Source organism: Penicillium expansum (genome assembly GCF_000769745.1).
Source record: "Penicillium expansum strain MD-8 chromosome Unknown contig84, whole genome shotgun sequence".
Classification (NCBI taxonomy): Eukaryota; Fungi; Ascomycota; class Eurotiomycetes; order Eurotiales; family Aspergillaceae; genus Penicillium; species Penicillium expansum.
In genome coordinates this window covers 24,737-51,547 of record NW_015971349.1, presented here as the reverse complement: position 1 = coordinate 51,547, position 26,811 = coordinate 24,737, and the positions used below count along the sequence as shown (strand labels likewise).

The window sequence follows — 26,811 nt, the reverse complement described above, 5'->3', positions numbered from 1 at the left end:
TAGGTCCAGATGGTATGCACATATTCTATACCAACTCTTCCATCCACATTATACTACAAGACCGGGGGCAGTCTATCCCTCGAAGACGCTATGATTAAGCTCAACCCCCATATCCTTCGCCATAGTCTGCATCTGAGCCTCGATATCATCCTCCATACCACCACCCAGATGCAAGAACTGGCGCACCTTTGTGAAATAGAAGAAGATATCAGTGCTAAACAGCACCATACGGAAGATGAAATGGCGACCGATATTACGGATCTTCTCGGCCAGCGGCAGATCCGGCGACTCGATAAGCGCACGCGAAGCCCAGATACCAGAGATCTTAACGCGGTTCACCGGCGAGCCCAGGAACTGATTATTTCCCTGGACGATGCGCAGATTGCGACCGATGAAGATCAGCTCCTGCGGCCATTTGGTTTCATCGCCTAGCATATTGCGGATCGCCCTGCGCATCCCCTGCTGCATCTCGTAGTGTCGCTCCGCACGCTCCGACTTGCTCAGTCCCTGGAGACTACGCTGTGTAGACAGGTCCCCGCCACTGTAGGGACGCATCAATGTTGCTGACGCAAAGAAATCTGGGTTGTTAATGCCCCAGCCCTTGACAATCTCGCTCAGCGTGCGATTGTCGAAGGTGAGGAGGGCTTTCCAGAAGCGCGCGTATTGGTGTCGGAATCCGGGCTCCATGTGGATGTACAAGCCGTGGTCAATCAGAACCAGTTCTGCCTTTCCGGACGGCTTGCGGCGGATGAAGATGTTGCCCGGGTGCGGGTCGCAGTGGACGTATCCCCACAGGAACATCTGCGCAGAGAATAGGTCTACCATGGTTGTCATCACGTCCTTGAGGGACAGTCCCAATCCGCCGCGGTTGTTGCGGCCTCGCCAGGAATCGCGCTCCGGCTTTGTCCTCGACGCACGCAGGTTTTTCTCCGCAGAACTCGTCTCCGGTTGGTCAAGTGGCGTACCATGGCAGCCTGGACTTCCCTGGCGCCAGCCGCCGCGCCAGGGCCGCGTGATGGCGTCTTTGTCCCAGAGCCGTACGCCTTCTATCCATTCGGCAGTCATAACGCGCTTCGAGCTTAGTTCGCGGTATACACGGGGGATATATACACGGTCGCGGAGGCGAGGTTCAGCGGCTACTAGCTTGGCCATGTTTTCCGAGTTATTTGCTTCATTTACGAAGTCTGTTTCGAGGGATAGTCTTTCACTGATATAGGGGACAAGGCTGTAGAAAGGAATGTCGAACACCTTGCTGTAGATAAAGGTCACGACTCTGTTGGGTTTAATGTTAGTATGACATCCTCTCGCGGCTCGAACTCGGACAGACTCACTTAAAGGCCCAGAGATCCCATGCCAATTGCTGCACGATCTCCCGCTTTTGGATTTTGATGGCGACCTCCCTGCCATCCTGCAGACGAGCCCAGTGGACCTGGGCAACACTAGCACTGGCTCGGGCTTTGCGCTCCATCACACCCTTGTCAGGCGCACCCGTGAACGACACACCGAATACCTCCTCAGGCGATTTCCCAAAATCCTCACGGATGACCTTCTCGACATCCTTCCAGTCATTCTGAGGCGCATCGTCAAACATGCGAGAGAACATATGCTGGAATTCAGGGGGCAGGATGGCAGATTGCATGGCAATCGCCTGTCCCATCTTCAGGTAAAGACCGCCATTATGCCTCAGCAGATCTGACAAGCGCTCTGCGTTGCGGGCGTGTACGGCAGCAATAGAGCTGGCGAGTGGCGGGTTTGGGCGAAAGTTAATTTTGTAGTCGAGGGCGACGAAGAGACCGAGAGAAAAAGTCCGGGCTGTTCGGGTGAGCGACGAGGCGTAGAACTGGCTGTCGATGCCGTAGGCGACGCCTGTTGCTAGTGAGACGTAGATGATCCGACGTAACCATTTGATGGTTCGTTTGTAGGTCTTTGCTTCTGTGGGTTTCCCTAGGGAACTTGGTGACGGTGGCACGAAGGGTTGGAATTGGCTTGAGTGGGCATATCGGCGCCAGATTGAGGGACGGATGACGGTGGGCCGCAGAGAGCGGAGGAAGATCGCGTGCGCCATATGAAGATGTGGAGAGGCGACTGCCCAATCACTGCATGGCGGTGTTGGCAGTCAAATCGAGTCTGATCTGAGGTGAAGGCAAAGTGGTGAGAAATATGGGAATGTCGAGTGTCAAGTAAGCCCTAGAGATATTCGGCCTGTCGTCATCCGTGGTAGCTCCGCGCGGAGTCGGAGTTTGAGGAATTTAGCGATGTCCTTATTTCCGACACTACTTGCATCCAATTTCCCTGATATCGAGTGAGATCAGTATATGTGTGATATTAATTACATGTATAGCACTATTTACAGTTCAATCCAGACATCATTCATAATTCATAATTCATCATGGTCATTAGGCCCCAAAATGTCACACACTTTCGCATAATCCCTCATATTCTGAGGAATCGTAATATCCCACAGCTCATCACTCTCCAAGAACCTAAGTTGCTCTTTACAGGCTTCATCCGAGGCCATTGGGATCAAAGAAGGGAGATGTTTGATCGAAGCCTTGAGGAAATTGCGCTTGAAGCAATTGCCAAACCCAGCCAAAGTCTCCGAATCAGAGCAGATATGTACTCCACCACCCAGCATTGATCCGCAGCTTTCCTTGATGTTGAGCGCAACATCGTCGCCCATCTTCAACAGAGCCTCTTCTTTGTGGGGTACATTCATGCGCTGCACCAGGCTGCGAACGGCGGGGACAAAGGTGTTGTTGCGCGTCCATAGATCCCAATGGGGAACGGTCGGCTGGCATCCATTGTCACAGATTTCACTCTGGAATTTATCGAAGAGGTAGCCCGGTCGGCTAACCAGCGCGGAGACGACTTTGAAGCATGACGTGCCGAGTGCTGTGACGGGGGAAAACAACAGGACGAGGACGAGGAGGAGGCGATCGAGGAAAAACCGCATTATGTGAGGTAGCGAAGACGAGAGGATGAGGAAGAGAAGACCGAGGTCGACTGAGATCTTCCTGTGCAGTTTTATGGTTTCAGGGGAAAGGTGAATGTGATTCCCCCGCATTTGTGGAGAAGTCGGAACTTCTGACATTTCACTGACATTCACTTACTTACGGAGTATAGTCTCTGCAATGAATTTGGATATTCGCCATGATCCTTTCAGGTATCTCTTGTATCCCCTTCTCAAGTCCTGAATGCCTCTGATTGTAAATCTAGCGATGACTCTGTGGATATGGCCATAACCCTAGAAGAGGTGGACTCTCTCGAAGCCATTGTTATCATCGACAATGAGCTAGATCCGCTCTCGCCCCCAGCCCCGGATACTGTCCAAGTCTCGGGGAATCTGGGGGCAATTGCCATGGGCTCAAAGCATACGCTAACAGACCGTGGGGAAGCCTACAAGGAATTAAGGCTGGAAAATGTTTGCTGCGCAGCACATGGCCTGTCGATTCTGGTGGTAAGGCGATGTTCTACCATTGGACTCTTGAAAGCGGTTTCGTATTAAGCATATCATATATAGACTGCCACCAAAGGCGACAAGAAGCACGCTATTCTCTTTGATGCTGGTCCTGAAGAGGAGGCTTGGGAGAGAAATGTGAAACGGCTGCGACCGAATCTTTCCTCCGTGGAGGTGATTCATCTATCACATTGGCATCGAGATCATTCCGGTTCGTGATTCCGAACGAAAAAAATGGCCACATTGATGCATACCCTCTTCAGCTGTGCTGATATTCACGCAGGTGGTCTTCTGCGAGCAATCCGCATGATAAAAGATGCGAAACGAGCCGAAAACCGCTCTGGAGACCTCGTCGCAGACTTGCACCCGGATCGACCGGCCTATCGAGGCATCGCTCTGCCTGAACATATCATTTCCCTCGAGGCTGACCCTACCTTTGAGGAGATGGAAGGTGCGGGTGCTGTGGTCGACAAGCGGAGCGAGCCACACACCGTCCTTGATGACTTCTTTCTTGTCTCTGGAGAGATTCCACGGGTAACACCGTATGAGACAGGTCTGAAGAATGCAGTTCGATATGACCCTGACGAGAATGACTGGTTCTCTGACGAAGTCATCGTTGATGAGCGTTCTCTCATCTGCAACCTCAAGGGTATATGCACCCCACAGCCCGCTCATAAGTTCATTGGCCTAACATATTCTTCAGGAAAGGGACTCGTGGTTTTCACTGGATGTAGCCACGCTGGTGTAGTCAACACCACCAAACACGCGGTCGATCTCACCGGCGGATCGGTACCTATCCATGCCGTTGTCGGTGGGTTTCATCTCGCCACAAGCGACGCGGATCAAATCCAAAGTACAGTTGCCGACCTCAAACGGCTCGATCCCGCCGTGCTCATGCCGGGTCACTGTTCTGGCTGGCGGGCCAAGTTTGCGATTGAGAAACACATGCCGGGGTCATTGGTACCCTGCACTGTAGGATCAAGAATCACACTCTGATGCTGTATCGGTTTCATCTGAAACATTGATACTCGTTGAGCCTGTTCCTTCTGGTCTCATTATCCACGTGGATGCAGGGTCTTCATGCGAACCCTCATGGCATGGGTTGCTCGGAGCAACGGGTCTCATCAAGGGGCTATCTCGTCACCGGCTCGGCATAACTTGTTCTGTTGATCAGATTCCGATCCCTGACATCACTCTATCTCCTTGCTGCATTTTCTTGCGATCGGAAGAATGCGGGATAGATGCAGATGACTGTTCCTAGACTTATGGTAGTAAGCGTGGTAATGGTAATAGTAATGATACTGAGACGCATACAGTCAAACGGCATGGGTATTAGTGCGTATAAGCCCGATTGTAGTGTGAGCTTCTATGGCAGGTTTAAATATTGTATGTTGAAGAAAAATTACAATTTAAATCGCGTAATTTCAATTAAATAAGATATTGAAAATGCAGAGCCGCATGAAATCTGAAGCTGAAGAATCGAACCCAATATATATCCAAGCAATTATATGTTGACAATATTAATTTCCTTTGATTGCCCTCGACCCTGGTGTTCAAATAAGCTACCTGTGATATACAATATCTCGCATCTGCTGAATTTTCAATATACATGCTCTACTATGTGAAGTAAATATAACTTCTATCTACTACAGCAGCAAACATAGATCAAATCTTGCAAGCTTATATTCAGCCAAAACCATGCATGTAACCATATACCCACGCCCCGATAACGAAAAAAAGAGGGTTACCATGCACAATATACAAATATGATACGGTGTAACCACCAGGGCAGTAACTACATCCAAGAACGCCCGGCCGAAGTCAGCTGGACTAATCCTCTACCCCGTTGTGCATTGTTCTACAGCCAAGATCCCTTGGTAGTAAATATCTACCGAATCTTCGAGATACAACATACAGGTATCCAGCAAAACAGTCAGTCGCCGCCGTCTTGGCCGGAGAAAATCCCTCAGCGACAAAACAAGCCTAAGCATCGGGATATCGTCATAAAGAAATCTAAATGCGCCCCTGACAGCGTGACAGCGCCACGCCCCTCACAGACGACACCTCCGATAAGAAGCACGACCCTGGATTTCACATTGCAACATACATACTCCTGTGCATGCTTGTCCTGTCCACTTCGTACGAAATACATGCACACTGCCCCCGCCAAGACGCAAGCACAACAAGCATTATCAACAAGCACCCTTGCGCTTGTCGACTCCCTCTCCTCTCCACTCCGCCCCACGATCACCAAAGCCTGACTCCATGACCTCACGCCGACTCGACAGAAAAAAAGGGGCTGGTCAGAGGCCAAATGCTCGCCAAGACGATAATGCGGGAGGAAGGGATGCACGGCGTGGCTTGGCGTCGGTGGACAGGTACAAGATGAGGGCGATCAGCAGATCAAGGGAGGGGGAAATTCCTCGCATGAGGTTTGATGCGATAAGCAAGAGAAACTTGACATCATTGAATGACCTTATCGCGTTGTACGGAGTACTTCCTGTAATAGTGCAGAAACATGCCAAGAATATATTTGAATAGTGTCAGTGTTCCTTTTTCGACGCTCGGCGCCAAGATCGACTGTTTGAGGAGACAGGGATGAAACGCAATAGTCGGGATGATTTGCGCGCATTGATTTTTGAGACTTGTCGATGAGTCTTGGTCACAAGTTTCTCTTTCTTCTCTTTGTGCTATTTAAACACATGCCCAGGTGTGATATATACTATACGGAGCGTCTTCCCTTATGGGGTAAGTCGTATTTGAAGAAGCATGTCATCGAGACTCGAATCACAACAAACTATTGATATTCCAAGACAATGAGAACAAGGATGCAAGCCGATCACACATCCCGTTCTGACCTCAGACTCTCATAAATGGGAAATGCCCAGTGTTGATACAGCGTAGCCAAGAAACTCTAGTGAAACAGAGTAGTGAAACTCGAGCACGACTGCGTTCCCCTTCTGTTGTTGGATCTTGGCTTTTGTCTGTCTATCGTCGATCATGGAGTTTAATCCCAAATTGGTGCCATCACTGCATTGTCCATCCACTCACCGCGACGAATGCTATCTATAGACAATTACACATTGCACGCCAGGCAGTATGTCGATCCCCCAGCATCCCCACGAATCCATCCCTGTCTTGGCATGCCCGGACAAGGTATCCCAGGAGTGCCCCAGGTATACGGTATCTGTAAGATTTGGAACACGACAACAAAACTACACGGGAACCGTGTTTGAGCTATAGTATGCAGCTTCGACTCCGCCCCCCAGATATACACCAGGCACCGGTAGAATTCGATATTCGGCACTGATCGGGGAGTTTAACGGTGGCTATGCAGATCTGCCGATAGGTGCATACAAAGAGAAATATTTCTTGTAGCCTAGCAGGCAGTCTCATATCTCCTTTCTAACAATAGTAACATAGAAGGAAATACGGAGTAAACGGCTCTACTCTATCCAATTCGTCATACTCATCATAATAGCCTCCGATCCTGGAGAAAACCAGGACCAAGCGAGAATCGTGAATACAGCCGATCACTTGTGCCCGAGTGGCAGTGACAGGCAGTCCAAAACGGAATACTGTAATGTTCAATTCGGTCTGGAGAAGCAGTCTGCACTGTGCGTTTCAATATTGTATCGATATAACACACAGCCAAGAGGAATATCAATACTCCATACAATTATTGAGTACGTCTTCACAGCAGCACGGGGAGATAGGGCGCGTGTGCATTGTAAACTCGACTGGTTTCGCGTACAGGGAACACAATGCTACGAACTCCTTAACTGGGTGTATTACCCCGGAGCCATACTAAACGGGGTAATTATGTTGTATTAGGTTAGTTATGTATGTTGTATGTTGTACGTGCATACTTGCCTTGCGTCACAGGGGGGAAGAACAACCCCAGTGACCGCATGTCTTGTGCAGTGATTTGTTATTTTCCCGTCTAATGAAGATAGATAGCACAAACCCTTCCCGACACCGGACTCAAGTCGCGCCAATCCCGGTAAATACTCCGTGGTGATGTGCAAATTACCCTATATGGGGCCCAGTAGCAAGCGCGGAAAGTATCCCTTTGCATGATCCCCGAAATACCACTTGCCAGTTGGGAGGGTTCGCGTCGAGCGAGTGTGGGGTGTTTGTTCTCCTGTCGATCATGACCGGAAGGGGAGGACTATCAAAGTAAGCATGTGGTTTGGCTTGGATGGGGTAATCTGGTCTCTCATGGGCTCTGGATTATTTGACGTCGTATGAGTCGTGCTCGTACGGAGTACTTCCGAGGTGGTCTGGGTGGATGTTTATTTATTGCTTTTTTGGGTATCGTGCGATAGCTAGGGCATATTGCACGTCATAATTGCTATCCTGGAAAGGTTTAGATAGATTGATTTGTGCGTTATCACACGAGCTACGAGCTACCCGGTATAGTATATTGTTCCGTGCAATCTCCACGGTCAATCTCAAATGGACCGTTCAAAAGAGTTGGATTTGCGGGCATTTCGACCAAAGGATTAAACTCCGAAGCTAGAGATGGAAAGCTAATCTAGCTAGGATGTTGCCCATTGTTCGTTTTCTCAGCGGATTGCGCGTATTGGGGGCGTGTCCGTATGTGATTACTAGGATCTGATCGACACAAGGTTTGTATGCAGCCAAGAGAAAGGTGTAACATGGCATACGATCTCGATGTATATAATGTGAGATGCACACGATTCTTGAGAGCTGGGTAAACAATCTAGCTGGCACGATTCACCTTCGTGAATAGGGCAATTACTTTTCCCACTATTACTTTGTGGCGTGCAGGAATTTGATTCATCCACAAATTAAAGATGAGTAAACAAAGAAAAGGTCAATTTACCCGATATGTCGGCAAAATGAGGAAGATGATCCTTGGAAGGTCCCAGGGAAAGAACCAGAAAGGAATCAACAATGAATGAGATCCAAGGTAATAAGCAATTAAATTTATGATATGTAACCAGAGTCGACTATCACAAGCATAAAATCTCAAAACCTGGACTGAAACCGTGACGTGCCGAATTCCCGCGTGCCGCGTCGCCCGAGTCGGGGTCGGACATTTCGACACGGGATCACCGATGCTGGCCGAGTTTGCACCTCGGCGTGAAATAGACAGACAGCACACGAGCCAAGACCGAGAGGGGTCCGACATATGCTCAAGTCGCTGGCCCAATAATGCGTCCTGAATGAAAAACCTCACAATGTTCGGGGGATTACCGGGTTCAGGTAAGTAGAGAGACGATTCAAACCTGAACGGGCAGTAGTCTCAAAAGCACAGACACGCGGGGCTAGTTTCCGAGGTACGTACAGAGTAGTTATTGATTCCATGGGGTTCGAATTGGCTGTTCAATTTAAATAATACAGAGTGCTACAATATACGTAGCTTGACATGAAAGAAAACCCCGGTGATAATCATTTGCAAGCTATGACCATCCCACGCCCCAGAAAAGATACATCGACCTACCTCCCTGATAGCCGACTCTGGAGATTACTCCGTATAATCTACGGAGTAAAGAGATATTTTTATATTGCATCTAGGCATTTCAATTTCCATGCGTCAAACACGGGTAGAGATATTTCTCGTTTCAAAAAAAGACTTAAAGCTCTCCTGCAGGTGCGGGAGCCAAATCGCGCTATTCCTAAATAAGCCTTGGGGTGAGGTACGGTAACCCCGTGCACGGGGAGGAAAGTTGCGCTATATTCAACCCGCGTTTTTTTCAATTTTTCGTTTTCCTCGGCCTATGTTGTATGTTTCTCCATGGGCAGTGAAATTCTGGGGTGACCAAAGCTGGGATGGCTTGGCGAACCGCGCTTTAGCTGAGAACAGTTACGGTGGTACTTTGGTTTTCTCGATGTATTATTGTAACTCCATAAGGAATCCATGGATGCACAAGGCGTAATTCGGAGAAGTCACAAGAAAAATTGACAGTAGCGCCGTCAGACGGGATCTCGGACAGCTAGCAGCTAGCAGTTTAGCCCAAAGGATGATTATAAAGTGAACCCTTGTCGGGGGGTGTGTGTGTGTATGTGAGTGAAATGAGCTAGGAAACGACAAAAAAATGCCTCACGATCTGAGATCGGCAAAAGTCCTCGGAGAAATGACCATACAAGGTACGCGAAGCTAGGCGTACTAATGTACACCGTAAGTGGTATGGTATACTCCGTAATCTAGGAACGATTTGGCAGGCGGGCGATCATTCAGTGGGCCCGCCCACCGGTGAGGGTTTGACTCAGATGGTAGGAGCTCTTCTAAGCGTATTTGAGGACATCTGATTGCTGGATGGAGCTATGCCCCATCACACTACTCGCGCTACTGTAGGTACACGGCTGCGAGGTGAAAGCCAAGACCGTGCTAGGATATTTGGCCTCCGATACCTGACCAGTAGACGCGGATAAAGTAATGCCAATGGAATTACTGTGGATGCAGGATCTGGATTCAGATGATTTAGACGGGGAGAGAGATTAGGTTGTGTGTCCTCATCACCACATGTGGTGACATTATATCCATACTTCTACGAGGTGCACACTTATTTTCTTAGGGCTAGTTATATAGAAATAGAATACGGCATGTTCAACCTGGGTGTAATTTACGAGGTGCCACGTATTTCAATGGCAAATGCATTTGAACTTGCGGTAATTAACTGACTCAGCTGTTTATAAGGGCTGTGATTGGTGGGGGACAGTGGTAATCTCGAACCTCGGGCTTTACCCGAATGGGAACTCGCATTCGTTTCCGGGTATTTTCAAGGTCGTATGTGTGTAATAATAAGAACAATTGGGTTAGTCTAACAAAGGCATAGCGAAAGCGGCATGATAAGAGTCATGACGTGATACTGTTATTCTTATCATCCATGGATGTTATGAACATTATTGCTGTGCCGATATCCGATCAAAAAAAAGGATAAAGAAAGTAAGGAGAAAAAAAAAATATTTCCCGTTCACGCCCTGCAGTAAGCTGCATTGCATCCATGGTACGGTGACCTCCAAGGAAGCCTTCTAGAAGACGTCCAGAACACCCTAAATCTATAACCACACGCACCGAAGTCGCTGGGTCCACTCCGAGAAATTGTACCAAATGGAGATGATCACCGACTCGGCACCGAAACCCCATTAGGGCCAGCCTCCAGTTTACTCTACACGCAGCAGTTCTGATATCGGCCAAAACACGGCTTCACCGTGCTCACCGTCCTTTTACAATAGTTAGCAATGGAATCTCAAAAATCTCAAGTTGCCCCCGGGCCCGTCCGATGTGGCAATCTTCGATTCGGAAAACGCAAATGTGGTTTGAGGCATTTTGTTGCATGACGCAGGCCAAAAAAAAGACAACACGACTGGAAGAAGTCCGTGCTTTCTCGCCGTCAGCGCGCAGAATATTGATCCTGCGGTACTTCCCCAGATCAACCCCTCCAAGCCAGACGGCATCAGCGGCGTGATCGCCCGATAATGCGAGGAATGTCCGATCATATCTCTCCCGTCTGGGTATGTTGTATCGTGCTTCACGTGTAGAAGGATGCGGCGACTACCATTGGACACATGTCCGACCGAGAAGAGGTGGACGATTGGCCATGGGCGTATCTAGATTAAATTGTGGTTGTAGGTACATGTTGTTCTCGCGGTAATTGTGTACAATATAGCTTCCGATGGGAGATCGTGAAACATATTCCCAGCCCCCCCCTCCCAAAATTGTGGCCACACACGGACATACCGTGAATCCCCGATTGCTATTACGTCTGTTATATTATTGGAATAGTCGAGCTGGCCATTCTCCGTATCCGTACGGAGTCGAAGGATCAGCGATAATGACACCGAGGCTACAGTGACCCCATACGGAGTACAATTTCTCCAAATCGAAATTGATTGTCGACTTGGCTGTGACATGTGTGTAGTATAATCTACCTCCTACGGAGACGGATATTGTCCCACAGCATGATCCACGGGTCGCAGCGTGGGGGAAAAAAGAGAAAAGCGGTCCTGAAAAGTAGAACTTTTCTAATAGGAATTTCTCGATGCTTCGATGGCCCCCTGCGAGCCATTTTTCCATATTCGATTGGGGTCGAATAGAGCTCTCCACTTATGCGCCTCGGTTTTTTTTGGAGATTATGAAAGGTCGTGGACCCGATAGAATTTTCTTTTTTTTTAATAATCTGAACAATGGCCCGATACTCTGGTTCAAATAACTGATCCATCAAAAGAAAATTCGTTGCTCTGTACAGTGACTTCCAGTGACCTCGGCGGCGTTGAGGACTGTCCCTCCCCAGGATCGTGCACTTGCCATCCGGGCTTGGCTGACGTGTGTTATTGAAAGGCTAAACGGCGATAATCCCCCGGAATGATCGTAACTCAATTGGACTTTTTTTCCATTTTCATTTCCTTTGTTGCGATTCTTTTTTCTCTCGCACGGGGCTGCAGGAGGACGAAGCGCAGGCGTTGCATCGAATAGGGGCCAGTTACGGATTTCAGACTCCACTCGCGGCCGGCTTCCCGAAAGAGTTTGGCCCAAGAGCTATCTGTCTCAACAGCTATTCCTCTAGGTGATATATGGAAGAGATTAACCACCGGGCTCCAGAGTGGCGACAACGGGCTAGAGAAAGTGGGATTGTGGTCTCTTTCCTGTCCTCTCTTATCATGGGAAAAACAGTAGCTCCTATGGCTATGGAGTACGGAGTACAGCTCTACGGAGTAAAATGGAAGATAATATTTATTTGATATATCATCATGGCCAGACTCGGGAGCTCCATAATTTCCGCTCGTTCAGTTGCCCGCAATTGGTTCGCATCGTGAACGGCACGCCTGCCGCGGAAAGCGCCCTTTTGCTTGAAGTATATGTAGCACAAAGTACGGAGCACAGGACGGGAAGACCGACAGGGTTGTCTGAGTGATTATCGTAAGCCACCTATAATCGATCGACAGTAGCGCCTCTAACTATATTATTGTACGATATATGGAGTACGGAGTAGACAGAAGGAGAGGAAAGACTTGTCTAGATCGCGTAGACTCGGAAAAATAGGATCTCGTCTTTCCGGCACCGTTGGCCATTCCCAACGGCGCGTGCACGATCGAGGGAAACCCCGGCTCTGAGGAGATTTGTCTTCTGGGGAAGACTTTGCCAAGGGCACTCACCGGAAGCCGGGGTGCGGGTGCATCTAAAAGTATGGGAAAATCGCCGGGCCATGGGGTTTGTGATTGACTGGAGTGACTGTCCTAACTGAGGATATACTTTTTAGTTGTGTACATTGTGATTCAGAAACGAAGTCTCCATCCAATCGTATTCAGCCTTATTGTCTTGTATGCACCGAGAAGCTTGATGTTATCGACAGAAGGTTCGGTCGCGGATCATCCCCGATAATATGCATTCAACGATCCCTGTGCTTTTGGCATCGCGAACTGGGTTTGTTCCCGGGCCAAAGGCAATTTTTCCTTTTCGGTCATGCACATCGTCAGACGATCAATGGAGCTGTGAGCTGGCCGGGAGGATAATAACAGTCTATCAGAATTAAAACCCCCACTCCGTAAGGAGTATGAGCATCGAAATTAGCCTTATTGATGCCCTGCCATCTCGGCCATCTCGCTATCTTTCACAACATAGCCAAGCCGGAAGGATTGCCACAAGAGACACCATGAAGCATTCCTGCTGTACTGCGTACAAAAAGACCACAACTAGAGTCAATGCTTGGGAACAGCGTCGGCGATCAACAACGATGAAATCATCGGCCGGCGTCTGCACCCGGTGATTCGATGAAAGCCGCCCGGTTATTACAATGTGTTAGTGTGCGGGGACTTTCACGGTCGAACCGACCAATAAGGAGTACTGAATTAAATGACGCTTCTGGGGACGCTCTCCACGAGGGCAAAGATCGACTATGGACAGAGGTACGAAGAAGGCAGCTTCGGCGAGGGTGGTGGAAATAAGAGACCGAGTGCGTATTGATACCAGAGTTGAACGAGACCCCGGGGAACAAATTAGCTAACAGATGACATAATGGTAGAATAATTGTATCTTACTGGTAAGGTAATTTTCGTTCACTCGGCATGCTTTCCAGCAGCATTGGCATACATATCAATAAATCCAAAATCAAAATCTGTCAACCGTTTCCGGACCCCTTGCTATGTTTAAAATGGGTTGGGTGATGACAGCCATGCGATACTGTCGTCACCGTGGTCACTGTGGCATTTTTGTAACTTTATCACTTTAGTATGAAAGCCGAACTCGGTCGAGGAGGGAAAATTGGAAGTACAACATATACACATGGAAGATCTGACATCTGGCAAATGAAAGCGTATCCGTATCATCAGACTATCTTGGGACTATCTCGGACCATGTCACTGAATATAGGAACATTCTCCTGCAAGGGCATTCCTGTCTATTCCTTTTTTGCCATGTCCGTGAATTCTCCGTTAAAACTACAGCTAATCAGTTAATTGCAAATCGGAGTACATCTCGCAGTGCCAATTCCATTAGTTTAATTTTTTTTCGTATGTCTTGGGGTCTCGGGGCACAGTAAGGATCAAAACGACCCCAGACACAAAAATCGCGCATAGTCAGAACTGGGGCACATCAGCTAAGGCATAGAAACTTGCGTAAAATTTTGTACCAATTCATACGAAAGTGATGTCTGTGGAGGCCAACTCGGCAGCTCAGTGCCGGTAGCAGAGACCTCCAGAGGGAGAGTGGTATCGGTATCAGGTTTTTTCATTGTTTTGGTACTAACCCAATTGCATCCAAGTCCCCACTAATCGTACTGTACCTTGGACATAACTGGCTGCAGACGGGTATCCGGTTGGAGCTTTCTTGGTAGGGCAAGGGGTAAAGTCTGGTATCAACCAAGAAAACACGTAGAGCTAAACTCAAAAGGGAAGGAAAAATGGAGATAAAAAACCAAAAAAACACCACAAAAACACCAAAAAGTCAAAATAAGTCCGAAAACAATGATTGATGGGCGGGAAAAGTACCTGGGTAATACCTTCCCCAGCAACCATTTTCAGAAGTATTCCTCCCCTCAAATTGACAAACACGGGATTTCATGCAAAATACCTTTCACCCCATTTTATTTGTTTTTTTTACAAAAAATAATGATTTTTTTAATTCCCAAATTTTCAATTTTCAATTTACAATTTTCGAATTATTATTATTTTTTTTATTTCCCTCACTCTTTTCTCTCGTTATCCACCTACCCACTCCGGTTCCCTCTTTTTGACCCCCCCGGTAATCCATTATAAAACAGACCTTCCTTCACCTGTCTTGCTTTTCTCCTTCTTCTCTCTTTACATAGGATCTGTTCCGACTCTGTCATATCGTCATTTCGTTGTTTTCACTCATATCGTTGGGTTCCAAGGCTGTGTGAGCCGAATCAACAACAATGGCGGAGCGGAGAATTTCCTATGCTGTTGACGTCGAAAATGGTGAGCGTCACACCCGTGAGGCTGGTGAAGAGAGCAATCTGGACGAGTACTCTGCTCTCAACCGGTACATCTCGACTGCCCAGACCAACCGTCGTGGTTCCACTTCCAGCGCTGCTGCTCTGAGCACTGGCTCTGAGAAGAAGGCGCCCTGGTGGAAGTTCGGTGGTGGTGGCGCCGGTGGTGTCCAGGATGGTTTCATTACCCCCGATGACTGGCTCGAGACCGATCTCCGCGCTGGTCTGAGCTCCAGCGACATTGAGCCTCGTCGCAAGAAGACCGGCTGGAACGAGCTTGTTACTGAGAAGACCAACATCTTCCTTCAGTTCATTGGTTACTTCCGTGGTCCTATTCTCTATGGTAAGTGGCTTGGACAATCCCAATTGACGCGTCTTGTGCCAATTGGTTTACTAACGCGATCTTTCACTCAATAGTTATGGAGCTTGCTGTCCTCCTCGCTGCCGGTCTGCGTGACTGGATCGATCTTGGTGTTATCTGTGGTATTCTTTTGCTTAACGCTCTCGTTGGTTGGTACCAGGAGAAGCAGGCTGCCGATGTCGTTGCTTCTCTCAAGGGTGATATCGCTATGCGTGCTATCGTTGTCCGTAACGGCCAGGAGGAGGAGATTCTCGCCCGTGAGCTCGTTGCTGGTGATATTGTTATCGTCGAGGAGGGTACCGTTATCCCTGCCGATGTCCGCCTGATCTGTGACTACTCCAAGCCCGAGATGTTCGACAACTACAAGGAGTACCTCGCCAACGCCACTTCCGACGACCTCAAGGAGAAGCACGGTGACGATGACGATGATGAGGGTGAGACCCACCAGGGTGTCTCTCTCATTGCTTGTGATCAGTCCGCTATCACTGGTGAATCTCTCGCTGTCGACAAGTACATGGCTGATGTCTGTTACTACACCACCGGTTGCAAGCGTGGCAAGGCCTACGGTATTGTCACTGCTACTGCCCGTCACTCTTTCGTCGGTAAGACTGCCGCCCTTGTCCAGGGTGCCAAGGACTCCGGTCACTTCAAGGCTGTCATGGACAACATCGGTACCTCCCTGCTCGTTCTCGTCATGTTCTGGATTCTCGCTGCCTGGATTGGTGGTTTCTTCCGTCACTTGAAGATCGCTACCCCCGAGGATAACGACAACAACCTGCTCCACTACACTTTGATTCTTCTGATTATCGGTGTTCCCGTCGGTCTCCCCGTTGTCACTACCACCACTCTCGCTGTCGGTGCCGCCTACCTCGCCGAGCAGAAGGCTATTGTCCAGAAGCTCACTGCCATCGAGTCCCTCGCTGGTGTCGATATTCTCTGCTCTGACAAGACCGGTACTCTCACTGCCAACCAGCTCTCCATCCGTGAGCCCTACGTCTCTGAGGGTGTTGATGTCAACTGGATGATGGCCGTCGCTGCTATTGCCTCTTCCCACAACATCAAGAACCTCGACCCCATCGATAAGGTTACCGTCCTCACTCTCCGTCGTTACCCCAAGGCCCGTGAGATCCTCTCCCGCAACTGGATCACCGAGAAGTACACTCCCTTCGATCCCGTCTCCAAGCGTATCACCACTGTCTGTACCTGCGATGGTGTCCGTTACATTTGTGCCAAGGGTGCCCCCAAGGCTATCCTCAACATGTCTGACTGCTCCCCCGAGGAGGCCAAGCTCTACCGTGAGAAGGTCACTGAGTTCGCTCGCCGTGGTTTCCGTTCCCTTGGTGTCGCCGTCCAGAAGGAGGGTGAGCCCTGGCAGCTTCTGGGCATGTACCCCATGTTCGATCCCCCCCGTGAGGATACCGCCCACACCATCGCTGAGGCCCAGGTTCTCGGTCTCTCCGTCAAGATGCTTACTGGTGATGCTATCTCTATTGCTAAGGAGACTTGCAAGATGCTTGCTCTCGGTACCAAGGTTTACAACTCTGAGCGTTTGATCCACGGTGGTCTCGCTGGTTCCGCCCAGCACGACCTTGTCGAGAAGGCTGATGGTTTCGCTGAGGTTTTCCCCGAGCACAAGTACCAGGTCGTTGAGATGCTCCAGCAGCGTGGTCACTTGACTGCCATGACTGGTGACGGTGTCAACGATGCTCCCTCTCTCAAGAAGGCTGATTGTGGTATCGCTGTCGAGGGTTCCACTGAGGCTGCCCAGGCTGCCGCCGATATTGTCTTCCTCGCCCCCGGTCTCTCCACCATCGTTGATGCTATCAAGCTTGCCCGCCAGATTTTCCAGCGTATGAAGGCTTACATTCAGTACCGTATTGCCCTGTGTCTCCACCTCGAGATCTACCTGGTTACCTCCATGATCATTATCAACGAGACTATCGACTCTTCCCTGATTGTCTTCATCGCCTTGTTCGCTGATCTTGCCACCATTGCCGTTGCTTACGATAACGCTCACTTCGAGGCCCGCCCCGTCGAGTGGCAGTTGCCTAAGATCTGGGTTATCTCCGTCGTTCTTGGATTGTTGCTCGCTGCCGCCACCTGGATCATCCGTGCCACTCTCTTCCTCGAGAACGGTGGTATCATCCAGAACTTCGGTTCTCCCCAGGAGATTCTCTTCCTTGAGATTGCTCTGACTGAGAACTGGCTCATCTTCGTTACTCGTGGTGGAAAGACCTGGCCCTCGTGGCAGTTGGTTATTGCCATCTTCATCGTCGATGTCCTCGCCACCCTGTTCTGTGTCTTCGGCTGGCTCGCACCCGACTGGAAGCAGACCTCTCCCCGTGACCCCGCTGGCCCTGGATTCTCCAAGAACAACGATGTTGACATTGTCACCGTTGTTGTCATCTGGGCCTACTCTATCGGTGTGACTGTCATCATCGCCGTTGTGTACTACCTCCTGACCATTGTTCCCGGTCTCGACAACCTTGGCCGCAAGACCCGCTCCAAGGCCGACACCAAGATCGAGAACATGATCGCCCACCTTTCCAAGCTTGCTATCGAGATGGAGCACGACTCGGAAGGAAAGACTCGTTACACTCTCGGTGCCCGCGCCGAGGAGATCGAGGACAACGAGTAAATGCTCGTTTATTAGCTTTTTTGCAACTCGTTACTGATTCGAGGTCTAATTTCTTTATCTCCCTGCGATTACCCGCAAATTTTGCCGTGCCACCTACTTGAACATGCATGCCGTGGGAGTCAGAAAAGTCGTCCGACTTTTTTCGCTTCCTTTTACCCGTATTATAGACTTTGTGTGTTTCATTTACCCCTTGGCTGTGGTTTGCTTTCGAGTTGCTAGAGTCATGTTTTTATTCTCTACGTGTATGTATGTCGTTAATAGTGGCACTTAGTCAATCTAAGGGATTCTAATCATTTCTGCTCCTTGTAATTCCATTGTAACATTGTAACATTCTAGTCTTCTAGTCTTCTACTCCTCATAAGTCTTCACTCTTTTTGCATGTTCTTGTCTACCCCTGACCACCCTTGTTGATCTACCTTTGCTGCACAGCCTCTTCCCCAACCTCCAACGCTCACAGGTGGAAGTCAATTCTCCGTCCCCATACTTTTTCCCCGGATGAATTTTCATTTCGTGGGGACAAGCTTTTCCCCGCGAGGCCCCTCTCTTTTCCCAGTATGCACGAAGTATAGAGAAATACCACAATGCACTCAACTTCTAACCCATCTTGGCACTAGCCTTTGCTCACGCAGGATGAATCTCCTAATTTTCCGTCTGCCGCAACTTGCTGTGACCTCCATACAAGCCCCTTCTCCAAATGCTCCATAAAAGAAAAGTAAAATCACCATAGACCGTACCCATCAGAAGTAAGAATCCACCCACAAACAAGATGCTCCCATCCATCCTCCCCCTGCTGGGTCTCCTCCTCCACACCGTAGGAGCGAACACCATCGCCATTAACCACATCTCCCGACAAACCTGCCAATCCACCGGAACCCACTGTCCACCAGGAACCCTCATCGTCAGCCCAACTTCCAAACGTGCCTCCCACACAACCATCCAATCCGCCATAAACTCCCTCCCTGACGATGCAACCCCACAAACAATCCTTATCCTAGAAGGCACCTACACCGAGCAAGTAAACATAACCCGCTCAGGCCCAATAACCATTCTGGGCCAAACAACCTCCCCGAAAGACGCAACCCGAAACCGCGTGCGCATCACCTGGGCCGCCGGCAACAGGGACAGCACCGGAAACATCGACAATGTCTTCTCCAGCGTGCTGGTTGTAGCACCCACACTCGAAGCGAGTCTCACGGGCTCCGGCACAACGGGATATCCCGTGCCCGCTGATACGCCGTTCGGAAATAAAGATTTCCGGGTATATAATGTTGACTTTGATAATACCTGGGCGGAGTACTCTGATGGACCGGCGCATGCGCTGAGTTTCAGTCGCGCTAATGGAGGGTTTTATTATTGCGGGTTTTATTCGTACCAGGATACTGTGGGTTCATCCCATTCGCACTATTCTCACCAACCAACCAACACAAACCACTAACTTACACTTCCACAGGTCTACATAGGCAAACTCGGCAACGCCTACTTCTACGAAAGTATCCTAGCCGGCCAAACCGACTTCCTCTACGGCTTCGGCACAGCCTGGATCCAATCTAGCGCGCTACAACTCCGCGGCTGCGGCGGCGGTATAACCGCCTGGAAAGGCACGAACACAACAACCCCGAACAAGTACGGTGTGTACATTGTTGACTCCAGTGTGCGTGCCGCGAACACCTCCATCGCGGCTGATATCAAGGGCGCGTGTGCGCTCGGTCGGCCGTGGAATAGCCAGCACCGGTCTATCTTTGCGCGCTCTTATGAAGATGGTAGTATTGATCCACAGGGGTATATCAATTGGGTTATTAGTGGTGTCGGGAGGTTCGAGAAGGGCGTTACACTTATGGCGGAGTATCAAGTCTACGGGCCTGGGGTTAATGAGACTGCTCGTATTGAGGGTGGTGTTACTTCTGTTCTTGGATGGGAGGGCTATGAGGCGTATAGTACTCCGCAGAAGGTTTTTGGGGATACGGAGTGGGTTGATTGGGGGGTTGTTAAGGGGAATTAAGTTGGATGAGTCTTGCAGTGAGATACTAGTACTTCATACTAGCACTTCATATTTTATTCTTACTCTTAATCGCATCACACATCCCCAGGCTCCTGCCGCATTTCTCCAATAGCCTTCCCCTCCGAAGTCCCATAGGTATCCGCATATCTTCCAACCATCCATTCATGAACGGTAATCGGGGGGTATTTAGCTCCCTCCTCTGGATCCTCACAGCCAGGAAGACACCGGATAGTGTAGTTCGGATTCCCAGAGAAGAAAAACGGAACACTAAAGCGCTCTTTGCCACTGGTATTAATAACCCGGTGCAGATTCGATAAGTAGCGATTATTCGTCCAGCGCATCATCATATTCCCCAGATTAACAACATAAGCCCCAGGAACAGGAGTGACATCGACCCATTCAGACGAGAGGTTATTCCACACCTGCAACCCGCCCGTATCATCCTGCAGGAGCATGGTGATAGCGCCGAAGTCTGTATGCGCGCCGATTCCTAGACACACCTTAGTTCATGTTGACACATGCGCATTCTAACACAGGTTTCTCGTTTGCATCACTAACCTCTCTCAAGACCCGACGCATCAGCCTCCTGAGGCGGATAATGAAGTAGTCTAAGAATGGAAACGGGGTGATCACAGAAATCCCCGAAAACACCCTCATTTAGACCCAACGTGCGCGCGAGAACTTCCATGATTGCTACAGCAAGCTCGATCATGGCGTCGTGGTACTCGTCCATGACGCGACGGAAACCTTTCGCGTCGGTGACTTCGGAGGGATACTTATTCGGACCCTGGCCGAAGCGTCGTTGGATCACGTATTCATCGTCGAGGGGGAGGTCTTTTCCGAGATAGAAGCCTTCTTTGAGATCGCCTTTTGTGCGTTTTTCGAAATTTTGGGAGCGGAGGCGCTCGTATCCGCGGTTGAAGCTGCCGGTGGCTTTAGGAGTTAGTTATGTATGTTCATTTTTGCTATTGATGGAGAGGGAAGATAGAGAAGCGGGGTGTACTACCTTGGTTGTATTTCTCTTTTGTTTCTAAGGGGAGGCTGAAGAATTCGTTTGAGTGTTGTAGGACTGCGGTTTGTAGTTCGGTTGGGATGGGGTGGTTGATTAGCTGAAAGAAGCCAAATTGTTTACATGCTTGTCGGATTTGGTGGATGAGGTCTTCTTTGGTTGAATTGTTGGCGTAGAAGGCTGTTGAGAGAGTTAGGTATTCTTGGAGTATAGGATAGGATTCTTGAGGCGCTTACGGGTGAAATCTATGATTGGGGGTTCGTTAGGGTTCATCTTGAAGGTAGGGCAGTAGTTAATTGTATCAGATGGGATTATAGTCTTATATATGGGTTGTATGATCTGATATCTTCGTAAATGCGGGGAATTCGTTATCTCGGCCACTCAGGAACTCTCCGATGTTGTGATGTACATGTACTGTGCAATCACTGGAAGGATTTGTAGGACTTGTCATGAAACCCTTAAAAGGGTACCGTAGAAGGTTCTGGTATGTCTGATGAACATGATCAAATTATTAAAGAGATGCCAAAGTTAAAGAGAGATGTTGATATATGAAAAGAGAACAAATATTCGAACATTAGGGTACACGTATGTGTAGTAAAAAAGAAAAAGCATACAAATACAACTCCGGGGTCAAAAGAACACCACAAAAGAAATAGTGGGTATCATATGCGCTCTAATCAAACATGCTACAAATGCATGGGCGTCCACTCCTGCCCCGGATAGGATGTGGGGGACATGACGATCTCCTCACTGGAGTCGTCCGCGGTGATGGCAAGCTCTACTGGCTGAGGCGGGTAGTTGACTACCCGGGCCTCGTTCTCACTGCGGTGGGGATGCGCGGAGGCGGTTGAGACGGCGATGTTGCGGGATGCGTGGTTCTCGGAGGCTGGGAATGTCGAGTCTGAACCCACTGGCTTTCGGGATCGAATACTGAGCTGAGGAGCTAGGCTCTGTTGTTTGAGATCGCCTTGTAATTCATGTTGTTGTCCCAGGTGGTTCTGCTTAGCCTCAGGTATCTCCCCATATAGTTCGTGTCGAAGGCCCTCCCTAAGCACGCGATCCTTGTGCTCCTCATGCCCCTCTTCCTGCAGTTCATGTATCTGGTTGTCTTGTAATTGCTCCAGCGGGGACAGTGGATCTGTAGCTCTATTCTTGAGGAAGGACATGGGAGACGGTGACCAGGAATGACCTGAGAGAGGCTGGCTGAGATGGCGAGAGGCGGCTGGGGCTTCTTTCATGGATCCAGACTGAAGCTGCGAGTAAAATCGACCAGTCGCTAGGGAGTTGGATGGCGAGGTGGGTGGAAGTGATATACTTGCACGTTGATGAGTATCGCGAGGTAGAGGTTTTGTGTCGCTCGGTGGTGGTGGTGGAGGTGCCCTAGGGTGAGGGGGCTGAGTTGGCAAAGGCTTTTGTTCAAACAGATTGCTGAGGACCGGGGGTTCATCTTGTGCAGCGAAACTGCTAGTAGTATCTATAGTTCCATTTGTCGACGGGCGTTTCGGCAGATATTTGTGATGCAGTTGCTCTGAGGCAGACCTTGTGTGGTTGGTCGGTTTTGTCGCAGGATCTTGAGAGTCTTGCCGGCCAAATAGTACCTGTTCGAGTCAGAAAAGAAAAATCAAAAGAACAGTCCAGAGTCGACATACGCTAATCCTGCTGAATGTTCGTTTCCGCTGACCTACCGGGGGCGCCTGAGGCCCTTGTATTTGAATGCCAGAGAGGAGATCTCCCACCGAAGCGCGTCGTCGTCTCCCGAACTCCTTGAGCTTTCCAATAGTAGACTCCCCATTCTCTCCAGGAGACCCCGATTCCGAAGGTTGCGAGAGACCGTTAGCAGGTGTAGACGGACGAGTCCCTTTGCCGTTAGTGCTCTGCTTTCCAAAGCTACCGAAACTTAGCATACTGCTTCGGGTTCCCGGCGAATATCTGACTTCGTTTCTCAAGGGGCTACGGAAATCTGGAGCAGATGGAGGTAGGCCACTGATCGATTTTCTTTTGGATTCGAGGACTTCGGCAGAGCTTGTGGACTCTGACGACCCTGATGGATAGAAAGGTATGAAGGACCTTCTCTTCACTCGAGCAGATGATTGAGAGCCGCTGGAAGCGTCATCCATAGGATGCTCAATCTTGCTTTTATACCAGGGTTCTGGTGTTCCCTCGTCTGCTGTCTCCTGCAATGGAGAAGGGGGATCTCTGTCGAGTTCCTCGTTAGATGTACGTCCGGGCTGCTCATCAACTCCGAGTGTGGAGACAGAGGGATGGCGTCTATGACCTTGGCTAGGTGCCAGCCCATTATCGTTATCCTTAGGAGGAGGCGAAGGAGCCTTAGGACCTTCGTTAAGCACTGGACGGATTGACGGAATAACAATCTCCGGTGTAGACTTGCTTGACTGATGTCTCTGGCTGTTCACAGCCGGAAAAGAGACGTGGAAAGGCTCATCAGGAATGATTGGCAAACTCTTTTTTGCGATAGCAGCTTTGTTCACCGGCGCTTCAGCATCGGATTGATTGCCAGTCGTGCTTTTTGGTTGTGGCAGTGGCGCTGTAACTTGCCGTTTCCCGCCGTTTACCTGGCTAAATGCATTCAACACCATCGGGGTACTTGCCGCCCTTTGAGGATGAGGATCAGTGGGCGAAAGACCAAGCGCGGCTATCATCTCCTGCTCGAGATCCCCAGCAAAGGCAGACTTTCCCGGAACTTCACGCTTAGGAGGGACACCGTTGGAAGATGAGAGTTGTTTCGGTTGCACAGTTGTTTCGCCAACACCATTGTGCGACGGGTAGTCATTCCCCGATTTGGTCGGCTTGACACGTTTACCGGCATTGTGTTCATCCTGTGGATGATCTAGACAAAAACTGGCCGGTGGGTTAGAATCGGATATGAGCTCAGCTCGCTCAGATTTGAAGATCGGCAGACTGCCAAGGGTGACAGAGTTTCGTAGAGAAGAGTTACCAGACGCTTCACCTGACCCTGAAGGGAATGAGAACTGAAAGCTGCGGCGAGACGCACTTGGAGTTGACTGAACCTACAACATTACCAACATCAGAATATAAACAAATAAGGGCGGGGGTGTTAGATTGTAGAAAAATGGCGAATGCATCAATCGTGTCTCATTCTAGAGCTCAATGCCAAAAAAAGGCTCGGAATTACATGGTGGTATCCAAAGTGAAGCAATGCAGAGATATCAAATGGGAAACATGAAAGCGACGGCCTCGACCGTGCTTATTCAAGTAAACAACTCGCTCAGAAGAAGAAAAATCAGGCATCTACCTTCTCAGAACCTCCACTGGGTCGGAACCTGCTTCTGCCCTTGGCAAACAGCCCCTTGGCTGCCCCAGTTGCCTTACCACTAAACGCTCCCGCAGTGTGGAGGAGCTCCTTTCCTTTCTCCCCGACTTTATCCTTGTTCATCACGGTGCCGATATGGCCCGACGGGCGTCTGATATGAGTGGCGCCGGTCGGAGTACCGTCATTCAAGGAACCGATATTGGAAAGAGCACCACCCAACTTAGGGAATCTGCTGCGGGAAGCATCTGACGGTGGCACGGTAGGAGAGAGATTCTGGCTCTGTTGGACAACGTCGGCATGCTCGGGGTGATCGTGAACCGTGAACTGTAACCAATGACTCAAACCAGTGTCAATGGTGGCGAACTGGTCACGGGTGTGTTCAAAAGACTTGATACGCTGGTTGATAGATGTGATACCGAGAATATCACGGAAGCCCAAAAGTTTGGATTCATCGAGGGATAAGCTGCCGGCGTTGGAGACGACCCGTTGCGGAGGTGGAGTAGCTCCTGGTCCCATGACTTGCTCCGGTGGTTTGATGTTCTCAGGGATAGGTGGAACAATCGAAAGACGAGGCTTTTCCACAGCACGCTGGGTAACGGCCCCTTCATCTTCGGAAGCAAGCGGGTCGTGCGACACGTCCGACACCAATGGGGCGGCCTCCTCATGTATAGGCTCAGGCTCTTGCATAGATAACGATGTGGCTAGAGGAGGGGGCGATGAATAGCTGCCGGGCATTTGAGGCGGCTCTGGTTCTGACGAATCGGAGGATTCCCATGAGAACCGTCTTTCCAACTTGGGCTTCTTTGGCTGATCAATGACCGTGGATGAAGAGTTACCAGCTGCGCCTTGACTGGTCGCATAAGGGTCTCGAGGTGCTAAAGGTGGCGGGCTAGTCCAGTCTGGGTGGCTTTCAGAAACAATAGACTGATGCGGGAAGAACTCAGCGGGTGCCTGCGACTGAGGTTGGTTGGTTGGCTCCGGGTCCTCCATGGGGGTCGTTTCCCGACTTAATGATCGGATAATCTCTTCCCTCAAGCGATCATTGTCGGCATTCTGTGGCGATTCTTCGGCTCCCATGATGGTGGGGATTTCGCCATGGAAGGAGTCAGGGCCCGATGCACTTCCGAATTTAAGAGGGGCAGGCATATCCTGCCCGTTGTTGTATGGTTGCATCGATGGCTTCTGAGGAGATATGTCCCCATCAGGCGATTCTGGTGAGAGAGTCGGGAGTAGAGGAATGGAGGACAATTCTGCACGGCCCGCTGTTGGGGTGTCCTGGTCTGTGACTTGAGGTTTTCTCGAAGGGCTGTTGTCCGAACTAGGAAGGCTCAGGTCTCGGCGATGACCAGGGTTAAACCCTGGAATCGCATTCGCAGTTGCCTTCGGGGTGCTCGACTCACTCGGTTCTTCGAGAATGGTGGGTGTTCTTTCATCAGTCATAGTCCGAGCGCCCATGATAGGGCTGATCGTCGAAGTGCCATCGCTGTTCGATCGCGCGACACTAGTGGTAGTGGATTGTGGAGTTTCTGGGACATCGAAGGCCTGGTTCACTACTGATCTGAATCCCGACGAGGGGTTGTGGTGCAAAGAGGGTTCCTGGGATGCAGAGCTATCCATTGGCGGGTTGGAGTCTGCACCACCCAGGAAATCGGTACCAAAGCTAGATATGCGCTTGACTTCCGGTAGACCCGAAGGAGGGCCCTGCTGGTCTGTTGGAGGTGGAACTCCAAGCCCGTCTGGCTTAGGATCATTGCTACCAGTGATAGAAGACTGCTGTGCCGCTTTCTCCTCGCGCATGCGCTTATATAGGTCGGCCGGCCTTACAAATGGAAGGGTCTTCTGGTCTCCTCCACTAAGGTTCCTACCTTTCCCATCGACTAAATTCGAATCACTGCCTCCGGCTCCGTACCCGATGCTAGACAAACGCCTTGAGGACAACTCGGTCGAACTGCCAGTGTTGCGGGAGAGATAGGGAGGCCGAGATACTGCGGGAGGCGCCTCCTCTTCCTCCTCTTCATCATCGTCACTACCCCAGTCACCTCCATCATAAGAATATTGTTTCGCTTCCACCCAGCGCTTTGTTTTGGAGCGATTCACGTTTGTTTGGAATGAGATCGGGGTTCCGCTACCGCTGCCCGACGAGAGCGGACTGCGAACAATTGGCGGGGAAGGGCTAAAGCAGGTCTCAGTATTTGTGCGACTGGATTTGGATAGATAGTCTTACAGTTTCTGGGCTCCAAGGCCATGCGATTGGGTGGGGTCTGCCATCAGGGGAACAGGATTAAGGGACCGAGGCAAGCTCGATTACCAGCATCGACTGTTGCCTGGTGATCTCCAATGGGTTTGGATAAGAGCAAGTTGTAAGAGTTAAAATGAGAAGATGAACAGCACAGTTCCCTTAGCGATAGTGTGTAAGGACGAAGGTGGCGATTTGGGCCAAGTTGGGCAAGGCACCGATCAAATGGGTTGGGATAATTGGAGGAAACAAGATTAGTGTACAAGAATGACGTGTATCCACAAAAGAATACAAGAAGATCAAGCCAACTACTTTGTATATCAAATAAAGAGAATCAAGACAATGAATATTAGAATCATGAAACGAGCTACTCCGTAGATTTCCCCTGATCTATCGACG

General features: G+C 49.9%; 7 protein-coding genes across 7 annotated transcripts; 4 read left to right on the top strand and 3 right to left on the bottom strand.

The window, feature by feature from the left end:
• Positions 1–72: 72 nt before the first annotated feature.
• PEX2_030680 (ABC1 kinase family protein) lies at positions 73–3,064 on the bottom strand (the record flags this gene model as incomplete). The annotated part of the gene is made up of 3 exons (XM_016740343.1): positions 73–1,273; positions 1,332–2,096; positions 2,418–3,064. The coding sequence occupies 3 exons, from the start codon at positions 3,062–3,064 to the stop codon at positions 73–75; spliced, it is 2,613 nt and encodes an 870-aa protein (XP_016597515.1).
• A 67-nt stretch (positions 3,065–3,131) lies between these two features.
• Positions 3,132–4,453, top strand: PEX2_030670 (MBL fold metallo-hydrolase; the record flags this gene model as incomplete). The annotated part of the gene is made up of 5 exons (XM_016740342.1): positions 3,132–3,163; positions 3,217–3,457; positions 3,521–3,668; positions 3,741–4,106; positions 4,161–4,453. 5 exons carry the CDS (start codon positions 3,132–3,134, stop codon positions 4,451–4,453), a joined length of 1,080 nt encoding a protein of 359 aa, XP_016597514.1.
• A 770-nt stretch (positions 4,454–5,223) lies between these two features.
• PEX2_030660 (uncharacterized protein) lies at positions 5,224–5,718 on the top strand (the record flags this gene model as incomplete). Its single annotated transcript, XM_016740341.1, has 1 exon — positions 5,224–5,718. The coding sequence occupies one exon, from the start codon at positions 5,224–5,226 to the stop codon at positions 5,716–5,718; it is 495 nt and encodes a 164-aa protein (XP_016597513.1).
• Positions 5,719–14,820: 9,102 nt separating this feature from the next.
• On the top strand, positions 14,821–17,876 carry PEX2_030650 (ATPase, P-type, K/Mg/Cd/Cu/Zn/Na/Ca/Na/H-transporter; the record flags this gene model as incomplete). The annotated part of the gene is made up of 2 exons (XM_016740340.1): positions 14,821–15,220; positions 15,295–17,876. The coding sequence occupies 2 exons, from the start codon at positions 14,821–14,823 to the stop codon at positions 17,874–17,876; spliced, it is 2,982 nt and encodes a 993-aa protein (XP_016597512.1).
• Positions 17,877–18,642: 766 nt separating this feature from the next.
• On the top strand, positions 18,643–19,875 carry PEX2_030640 (putative pectin methylesterase; the record flags this gene model as incomplete). The annotated part of the gene is made up of 2 exons (XM_016740339.1): positions 18,643–19,257; positions 19,327–19,875. 2 exons carry the CDS (start codon positions 18,643–18,645, stop codon positions 19,873–19,875), a joined length of 1,164 nt encoding a protein of 387 aa, XP_016597511.1.
• Positions 19,876–19,949: 74 nt separating this feature from the next.
• Positions 19,950–21,157, bottom strand: PEX2_030630 (isopenicillin N synthase family dioxygenase; the record flags this gene model as incomplete). The annotated part of the gene is made up of 4 exons (XM_016740338.1): positions 19,950–20,365; positions 20,434–20,808; positions 20,882–21,064; positions 21,121–21,157. 4 exons carry the CDS (start codon positions 21,155–21,157, stop codon positions 19,950–19,952), a joined length of 1,011 nt encoding a protein of 336 aa, XP_016597510.1.
• A 413-nt stretch (positions 21,158–21,570) lies between these two features.
• Positions 21,571–26,444, bottom strand: PEX2_030620 (uncharacterized protein; the record flags this gene model as incomplete). Its single annotated transcript, XM_016740337.1, has 4 exons — positions 21,571–22,482; positions 22,534–23,913; positions 24,159–26,349; positions 26,401–26,444. The coding sequence occupies 4 exons, from the start codon at positions 26,442–26,444 to the stop codon at positions 21,571–21,573; spliced, it is 4,527 nt and encodes a 1,508-aa protein (XP_016597509.1).
• Between the last annotated feature and the right edge of the window lie 367 nt (positions 26,445–26,811).